Source organism: Poecilia formosa, unplaced genomic scaffold, assembly GCF_000485575.1.
Source record: "Poecilia formosa unplaced genomic scaffold, Poecilia_formosa-5.1.2 Scaffold11, whole genome shotgun sequence".
NCBI lineage: Eukaryota > Metazoa > Chordata > Actinopteri > Cyprinodontiformes > Poeciliidae > Poecilia > Poecilia formosa.
This window is the reverse complement of record NW_006799950.1, coordinates 1453819-1463559: the sequence shown is the minus strand read 5'-3', so window position 1 is coordinate 1463559 and position 9741 is coordinate 1453819. Positions and strand designations below refer to the sequence as shown.

The 9741-nt window shown below is 39.3% G+C and overlaps 1 protein-coding gene across 1 annotated transcript; it reads right to left on the bottom strand.

The window, feature by feature from the left end:
* Positions 1–1604: 1604 nt before the first annotated feature.
* On the bottom strand, positions 1605–7078 carry LOC103131883 (uncharacterized). The gene is made up of 2 exons (XM_007543628.2): positions 6968–7078; positions 1605–6302 (listed from the first exon to the last, which is right to left on the bottom strand). Exons 1-2 carry the CDS (start codon positions 7038–7040, stop codon positions 5131–5133), a joined length of 1245 nt encoding a protein of 414 aa, XP_007543690.1. The 5' UTR covers positions 7041–7078; the 3' UTR covers positions 1605–5130.
* Positions 7079–9741: the final 2663 nt, after the last annotated feature.

Here is a 9741-nt window from a genome sequence, read left to right as displayed (position 1 = left end):
TGAGCAAGCTGAGTACAGCTGGATGCACATAGAGAAGGTAATTAGGTGTGGCGAACACACACGCACACACACACACACACACACACACACATCATTACCACCATTACGGTGTTGGGGAAACAGCAGCTTTGAACTTGTCTGGCTCCTCCTTCCTCCCAGTCAATCCTCTGTCAGAAGCCCCAACCCCCAACTCTCTCCACCATTTCTCCAGCTGCAGCTCCAGCTGTGGTGTGGCATTGCCTGCTTAGCAACCACAGGCTTTCACTGCTTCTCATATTTATTTAGGGAGGGGGGGGAGGGGGGGTTATCAGACTGGATCACAGACAAAAGGTCTGGTGTCTCTGTTGCTGTTTAGGTGAAGAAGCGGATGTTGCTACTGAAATGAGATTACGTTCGGCTTCTGCAGGTACATTTTTCATTAAAAAAGCTTCTCCTTTGAAATCCACCTCTGCTCTTCCTGCATGTGCAGCATGTGGTGGTGTAGTAAACACAATAGACGGCGCTGTGAATGAATGAATGAATGAATGACATTCATGCACATGAAGGCACTCAGTGCCCTCTAGTGTTGCCGTAAATAGGAAATGCTGAATGAATAATCAAAGGTGTAATTAGATTTCAATATCTTTTGAGGGACTGTTGAGTAATTCTGGATTTGTTTTTTTATTTTTTTTTATTTTTTTTTTTTTTTGCTGCAGCTCTCTGGTTGTGAGTTCTCCAAAGCCACATCCTGGTTCTGAAAGAGCTGATGTATGGATGCTGATCATGCCTCCTTTTCCCCCCACATGGGACAATCTGTTTCCAGCTCAGCTCCTTTAAGGCTAAAAATAGCCTATTTTTTCTGTTTTCCATCTGACGTGATCGATGACTCATTCAGGGTCTCACTATTTTTCCCTGCATTCACCCCCCACCCCCGCTCCTCACGTCTCGCTGTCCCCTGTGAGTGGATCACCTTTGCCGAGAAAACCCGGTCGACGCCACTGCGGTGATTGCAGTTTTACGGCGTTTATTAAACAATGCATAGCTAGAAATGAAAATCAAATTGTTTACTTTAGCTCTGAGTGAACTTGAACGTACGCTGTGACCTTCAGATCAGACGTTCCTCTGCTGCGCACACAAGAGTTTGAACGCACAAGGTCAAAACTTCTGTAGATAACAGTCCATGTCAAAAACCAGAATATCAATGAAAAGTTCATTTATTTCATGGTTTCGGTTCAGAAACCAAAGCTTATAAAATCATTTTTTTATATAGCAGATTTAAGAACAACTGTTGTGGAGACTTCGCAGAAGTCGTAAAGGTCACTGCTGCAAAAGCTGGCTGTTTCCAAGCAGATTAATGGAAAGTTAAGTGGAAGGTAAAAGTTTGAAAGCAACCTTCATTTTTCAAGCTTAGGTGTTATTTTCTTTGTTCTCACACAGGTGTTTTTCAATATTGCATGTGTAGTAAGTAGTCGTAAGAGTGAGACTTCTTGCTTTTAGTGACAGTTGTAGAAAAAAAGGAAAAAGATGCTAAAAAGAAAAGCCCTATGGATGAAAAGGAAAAAAATGTCAGATTTGTTTTGTTTTTCTTTACTTAAATGGCAATACGATTAAAAACAGTTCTGTGATCAATGTGTTACTTAAGTTTGATCTTTATTAGGAGCATCGTCTGTTATTTCATACACTCCTGTTCTGCATTACAGTAACCAGTTGATTAACTGGGGCTCTGATGGTGTAATGGTGGAACAGGAAACTCACACAGAGGCTGTCCTCGAGCTCCAGCTAAAGGTCTATGCTGCATGTCTCACCCCGTTCTTTTTACGTCTCTGTCCTGTCTGAACTTTGCAAATAAAAGCCTCTGATGCCACAAAACCAGCACTAGGTTCTCTGATTGAACACACGTCCCTCCACCTGTCACTGCTCAGAAAAGAAATAACATCAAACCGTCTAAAATATTTAAAAACATATTTTTAAAACCATCTAATTAGACAAAGAAAATAAAAAACCCCAATACCTTAAGAAGTTAATATGTTATGTTCCCTCAAACACTGCTTTAATTACCCAGCAGTCTGTTTGTATCCATTTAACTCAGCCTTCACTGTCAGCCATTTTGTTTCAATCCCAACCCTCCGTTGGACATCTCTTCATCTCTCCTCATCCCTTCTTATCCCCCTCATCCTCATATCTACTTTTTATTATCATTTCCATCCAGTCCTCTTTGTTTCATGTCCCATCTGGTTGGTCCTGCATTGGCTCAGGAAAAGGTCATTTCCTGAAGACTTCTTCCTCACGCTGAGTCTTTTCCTCCTAAGCATTCATCAGCAAGTTGCCCCAGATGACCCATCTCCAAACCCAGTCCGTCCTTCCCCTTCAAGTCTTTTGTTCAATAAACATTTTGCCTCATATCACTGTGCTGTGGTCATCTTTGCTAGTGAAGCCTTAAGCTTCATGCGTAAGAAGGAAAACACTTTCTTGCGTGAAATAACGGAGGTATTGCAACTTTTAAAAAAACGGTAAGAAGAGTGAAGAGTTTGAGGGAGAGTCACAAGACATGGAGAGTGGGGTGCGGTGTAGTTTTTGAATGAAATGAGTGAAATAAATTAACTTTTCGTTGATATTTTAAATTATTTTAAATGTCCTGCCTAAAGAAGACAAGAATTAATGACCCAGTTCCCAGAATACATCAACTTAAATGTCACCCAGCTCTTTCAAATTAGATCTTTTTTTTCTGAGTATTGTAGTGAAAGCAAAGTAGCTCAGTTTTGGGCAAATATAAACATGTTTTTTTCAGGATGTTGCTAATCTTTTTCTTTCTCTTAGTTAATAATTTACTGCTCTTTTGAATCGGTTCAAAGATTTTTTGTTATAAAGCGTGGGTCGGTTAGCTACTGAGGCAATTAGAGTACATCTGCTTTATTAAACATAACGCCCCAACAATAATTTCTTATTGCTTTTGAAATGTCCCGGTTGAATTCAACTTTTGAAATGCACGTGACCAAACTGGATCTTCCAAATCTCAAGCTGACCTTTCCAGCTATTCCATTTAACAACTAACTCATGAAAACAAACGGACGGCTCTGTTGGTCAGTGGGAGTTCATCTTGAAGGCGCTGTGTGAGTAAAAGTAGGATTGAAATTGCAGGGAGCTGGACAGCTGATTAAAAGAGCCAATAACTGCTAAATGTGGCTCAGAGGACTCATCAAACTTTGACATTTGCATCACCCGACCTTTTACGTATGTGCCAATGTCAGAGAGCTAAATAAAAGTTTTCAGAAATCTTGTACGTCTTCCCAACATGTATGTTTGTTTTCAGTTCTCAAGCTCGACGTAGCGACTTGATATTTAATCTTAATAAAACAACGGCAACAGGGCGAAGTTGGTCAAATGAGGTTTAACAATTTGAATCAGAGAAGCCGAGTAGAGTAACCTTCAATTCATTAATCAAATCAATCAAACTAATTCTAATCAAACTAAAAGAAATGCCTGTGTTGCATTTTGGAGCACAAAAGGCCTTTCTGAATTCACACCACTTGTATTGAACTCAAGGCCAGACTTTGACTGCAGATGCGTATTAGCTTATGCTTTTGGTGACATTTATGTTTGAGCTGTACATTGTACCTTCCTAAATAATAATCAGTTTATTTACTACTATTCAACATCCTTCCTTTTTAAGCCTTCCAGTGACGGTCTTCCTTCAGTGCTTATTATTGACCTGCAGCATTACACAAGTGCACTTTAGACCGCCTAGTCCTTTTCCTTCAGGATTTATGATTCCATCAATTAGACCACAGTGGCTAAAATATTCATCCTGGGGAGCTATTTTATCCTCTTTATTGCTTTTACAAATCAATCTCAATCAGTAATAAAATTTGGCTTTCTTGACGCACACAAAAAAGGAGAAGCCTTCAGTGTCAAAGTTAAAACTGATTTCAACAAAATAATGACGATTTATTACAAATTATATTACATTAAATAAGGCGTTGCATAAATGTTCAGCTCTTTTAAAGTTTCTGACCTAATTCAACAGAGGTCCAGCCAATTGGTGCTAAGTTTTCCAGTTTTCCGTTCAACTTACTGTGAAATAGGGAGACATGGAGATCACCTAAGTGATTGTAGTATAAAGAGGTCTGTGTCTGAAAGGTTCATTCACTGGTTCATCAGTATTCCTGGCCAGACAAAAAACAAAAAAAAAACAAGTAAATCAGAGAAAATGTTACTGAAAAGTATAAGTCAGGGGATGGAAACAACCTTCTCTAAAGCACTGAACACAGCAGACACCAGTCACTGCACATCATCACAAGAAGTCTATGTGGGGATGGAGTGTCTGTGGAGGAGAGCTCAGTTTTTAATTTGCCATTAAGGGTTTTTTTTCTGAAGGTTTTCTGTCAAGAATCTAAATTTTTTAATCAGAACTGCTTTATAAAAGCAACATGAAGGGCAAAAACAGTTCAGGTTCTGACAAAGACTTTAGACCGTCACACCGTCTCAGCTGCCTGTCAGCTGCTTGGCTTTGCTCTACCAAGTAGGGAGAACAAAGACAGAAAAATGGAAAATAACCTGATCTGTGACTCTACACACCCACTGATCTCTTCATTCAAACTCCTGCCATTGAGACACTGCTTTTGTCCTTTCTTCTTATTAAAAGCAGGTCATATTTTGTTATTATTATTATTATTATTAATATTTTACAAGCAATTAAAGCTTTAAACGGATTAAGAGGAAGTCAGTTTTGCAACTGGCCTGGTCAGACCTAACAGGTTTTGTGCTGGTGTGGATCAACAGACAGAATAAAACACTGAAAAAAACATTTTAATCACACTAATTACAACTTTAGCACAAGTAATTTCATAATTAAAAAGAAAAAATATCCTGTCAAACAAACCATATGGTTTAAATTGTGGTACAAACCAGTGGGAATTAACGTTACATCTTTTATTTTCTTAAAGCGCTCCCCGTTCCCCACAGTCTTCTTACTAATATGTTAACTCAATAAAATGTAAAAGTCACCGTTAGGTTTATCCATACATAGAAATAAAGATTGGTTATAAAAAAGTTTGCCGTTTTAGCGGAGATTAGTTATAAGCTGAATGTCTGAGTGGATGAGATCTCTGTCAACGTTTGGGTTTGAGGTTTTTTTTGTGTGTGTGTTTTTTTTTAAGGGATTTTATGGAGAAGCTGCTGGGAGAGGAGCCTCCTGAGCTGAGCCACCTCCTGCGACAAACTGCTGATGTGCGACCTCAGACTCACATCTCCTCCTGAGAACTTCCTCTTTGACTTCTGAAGAAACGAGGAGTCACCGAGTCCACAGGACGAGTCCCGGACCTGCTGCTGCTGCTGCTGCTGCTGCTGCTGCTGCTGCTCACACCCATAAGGAGCCTGGACATCGGCCTGACCAGCCCATCCCACCTGCTGGGCCGTTTTTACCTGGATGTTCGGCTCCACCATTGCTACAGGTGGGCCAACAGGTCTGCTATCAGGTGATGAAGACATCCTCCCATCGGGTTGACTTTTGAACCGGAGCTTGTGTGGGAGGTTCCTCAGTCCGTCGGATGAGTCTGCTCTGCCGCTCGCTGCCTCACACGCCTGTGGATGCTGTGTTGGAGGAGGCCTGACCCACTCGTCCAGCGGTTCAACATAAAACCCAGTGCTGTCTGCCTGTGGGACACATGGACGGATGCTGGAGTCTCTACTGCCAGTCTGTGGAGACATTTCTGTCCGGACACCCTGCTGCACAGGCTGGGTTTGGTGGGTGTTGTAGTATGAGAGGCCATCGGTGCTACTGTGGGTCAAACTGGGTGGTGTGGACAAAGGCAGGATGGACACATCAGACGGGTCCTTGACCATCCCGAAGTGAAACTTGAGGGCCAACACCTCGGCCTTCAGGCGAGCGTTCTCCTCCAGCAGACCCAGGACCCTGCGCTCCAGCACCATGTCGTTCGCCCGCCTCTTCTCCCTGGACCTCTTGGCCGCCTCGTTGTTTTTCCTTCTCTTGTCCCAGTAGTTTTCGTCTTTCCTCTCACAGGGGGTGAACTCACGCTTGCGACGCACACCGTCGTTGTTACTCTCGTCGAAACCTGTTGCAGCAACGTCCTCTGGACTGGCAAGGCTCTCGTGAAACTCCAGTCCGAAGGAGCGGGGCTCGTATGTCTGCATTTTGAGGTTGGAAACGGTTTTCTCAATGTAGGATTCAGAGCTAGAACCAGAACCAGAACCTGGTCCTCCAAGAGCGACAGTCTCTGCATGGAGCAGAGGGGGCATCACGTCAAAGGCAGCTCCCACTGTCTGAGCTGCCATGTTCAAACTGCACTGCTCGGCTAGGGCTCCACCTAGAGGCGATTAACACAAAATGCATGATGTGAGAATTACAGCGAGAGCCAAAAGAGCCACAACCAAGCAAATAAATAAAGCTTGAAATAAATAGAAAATATAGAGTCAATTTATCAAACAGATAATTAAATACTGTATAAATCACTAATTAAAACTTAATTTCAACATATGTCCCATTTACAGCTCATTAAAAATACATAACCATGTGCTTTAAAAAAAACATTTTGGTGGAATAGATATAAATAATTAAGTAAAAATTAAAAATCAAATAGTTATTCATAGCAATTATTATATATTAATGAGATGTGTGCTTCCAGCTGTATTTAAATGATCTCGTTTATAAATAGGTATTTATATTTGCCATTTTTGGTCCTTGACATTAGGCAACAAAAACATTACAAGTTAAATATTAGATAAGAGCATTAGGTAAAAGCACGCCATAAGTAAACCTTAGACTTTATGTGCCAATTCAAATAATATTAGAAAGTTCATAATCATCCATATCAGTTAGTGTAAATTCACAAATAGGTATGGCAATAAAAATCATGAATTCTCCCCACAACTGAATATGTTGCCTTAAATCGGAAACTTTTTTTCCATTTCAGATAAATAAGAAGGAAGAAAAAAACGTCGGTGACACAGAGAGAAAGAGAAACTGACTCACCTCTTCTAAAAACCCGAAGCGCTGCAGTCGTGTGGCTGTTTGAGTCCCGCAGAGTCCCGCATCTCTCTGGCATCTCCTCCTCCAGCAGCGGCAGCTCACTGGTTCGTCTGGGGTCGGATCCTCACCCTGAATAAACTCCCCTCCCCCCACCCTCCACTCCTCCTCCGCCTTTTCAGGACGGGAAGCCAGCTGGACCAAAAGAGACCTGCCACCATCAAATTGCTTTCATGGAAAGAAAAGACTGCATTATGCTTATGAAATTATGCTGTTATGAGATAACAACGCATGAACATGTGCTAAAAAAAAGGGGGAATATGTTATATTTTGTTGTTTTGTTGTTGTTGAAAGTTACTTTTTGTGAATCACCATCAATTTCTCCATCTCAACAAAAGATGACAACAGATTTCAGGACAAACTGACTTAAAACAGTGGGATTTAATTTTTCTATTTGTCTCATGTTATGGTTGTTTTAATAAGCAAAGTTCAGAGAGTAAGACTTGGACTCCTCAAGGCATTTATTTAAATTGGTTGTTGCACGATGGTACAATATTGCCCGTAGGCAAGAAATCCTTGAAAAGGGAAAGAGAAAATAAAAAGAGCATAATTTGACCATCTTTAGTTTATTTTACGTTACACTCCATCAAAAAGTGGCTATTCAAATGGTTACTCAAATAAGAGTAAAAAAGTATTTAGTAAAAACACTACACAAGTAATGAGTAACTGATGATAACCCTAAAATAAAAAAATACAAATGAATGACATGATTGCAAAATAACAACATAAGGCAGAAGAAATACTTGATAAAATTATTATTTTTTTCAACATAAACTTTAATGAAAACTTACTGTCTGTATATTATCCACTGACAATAATGCACAATTTACTGCATATTTACTTGAAATGTCTCAGCAAATAGAAAATATGTGTTGCACTGATCTGTCACTCAAAATTACTGTAAAATATGTAGAATATGCAAATAAAATGAAAAAAAAACTCAAAACGTTTCCAAATAAACATGCACAGAAAGAACAAGACTTCATCTTTAAAACATGAAAAACAATAATCTATACTTAATCAAAACATGACCATAATCATCATTCTCTAGGTTTTACTGCAAGGGAGTAAGACTTCATACATTTTATTATATGAAATTAAGCTTTATTTTTTTTCATACTGTATATGGAGGCACTTTTATCAGCTGACAATGAAAAGCCAAATTTGTTTTCATTTTCCTAATTCTACCAAAATAATAATAGTAAAAAAGTGCTGCTTCTTTCAGACATGTTTTGAAAATGAGAAACAAAGCTTCAGATACAAAAAGAAAAACATCTGCAGGTCTTCCAGAAAGATTAAAATCGATGCTACAGGAACCTTTTTGCTGTGTGGAGCTGAGCTATAAGGTAATGAGAGACGACTCGGTGGTTCTGCACAATATAGTGTGGAAGTAATATAACCAGATCCATACAGAGAATCAATCAGCCCGATTCAACGCCTTGTCTTCAACAGAAAGGCAGGCTGTTGTGCAACACACAAAGAAAGAGCGTCTGAGGACAGTGCAGCGCTGGAAGTTCGGCTGAGGTTAGACGAGCTGAACGACAACAGCAGCATTGTTCGTTCTGCTGGACGACGACATTTCCTCCCCAAACAGGGAAACGGCTCCCATTCAGCCTCTTTGTGTCAGTCTCATTAGTGTATATTTTTTTCTCCATTTTTTCCTGAAAATCCTCTTGGTCATTGAGTAACTGTAATCCTTTCTCTTTGACCATGACACAAAGGGGGGAAAGCCAGATACACAAAATCACAGCAGGATAAATAAATAAGCTTCTGGGAACACGTTTCAGTACAAGTTTCCTCACCAGAACTTAAGTGGATTATCATTTATTTAGTTATAATTACATCACACGGTGAATACGTGGGACACTTGGCAAAGATGTGTAAAAAAAATAAACATCTTTATCCCTCGGATCCCTCAGTTTATTTTAGTACCCTTTCAATTCATTAGAAATGTCCACATTCAAATAAAAAAATCAAAAGGAAAAAGTAAATTACACAAACTTAACAGGTTACTTTAAGGCTACGTTAGCTAAAAATTTGCTAAATCCATCTTCTGTTTTATAAAGTTTAAACAGAGAAAAGAGCGAAATACAACTTTCAATTTCAGCAGAATATATTCATAGGTAAAAAAAAAAATACAATAAAAACAATCCAACTTTGAGAAGCATTTAGATTTTATTCTTTTTGCACAGTTACAAGAGCACCCTTAACAATTCCTATAAAACCAATGAGACAAAGCATTCCTTATATTATTATTAAATTTTTTAAGCTGAATAATATACTAGACATTTAAATGGCTAAACCAGCACAACCCATTTATCTGGGGTGACATAGAGTCCCATTTCCCTTTGCCAATATCCAAAATGGGAAAGACAAGAGGACATGTTGTTCAAGCTGCTCTTTATAAGTCTGTAAATGGGTAAAGCAAAACAGCAACTCGCCTAAACTTGTTGAAAGTCAGAACAATAACTTAAAAAATTTAACTTCACCCGTATTTATGTTGTCACCACGTAGGGAGATTGAGAGACAACATGAGCATTTTAAATGCAAAATTTCTCATCCTCACTAAACCTGGTCTTTCTCTTTTTTTTTCTTCATAACCATTTATTGATGGTAAGGAAAGAAAAGACCCTGCAGACTGTTGCAGAAATCTAGCAAGGTGTGGCATCTTGAGTTGACACAGATTTGACAGAAAAACACTTTTTGCTAATGTTTGGAAG

Bases quoted from the DNA above. Each gene is read 5' to 3' on its own strand.
- LOC103131883 (XM_007543628.2), bottom strand. From the start codon at position 7,040: ATGCCAGAGAGATGCGGGACTCTGCGGGACTCAAACAGCCACACGACT. The intron at 6,303-6,967 runs GTGAGTCAGTTT...AATCGCCTCTAG, and splicing joins GCTTCGGGTTTTTAGAAGAG to GTGGAGCCCTAGCCGAGCAG.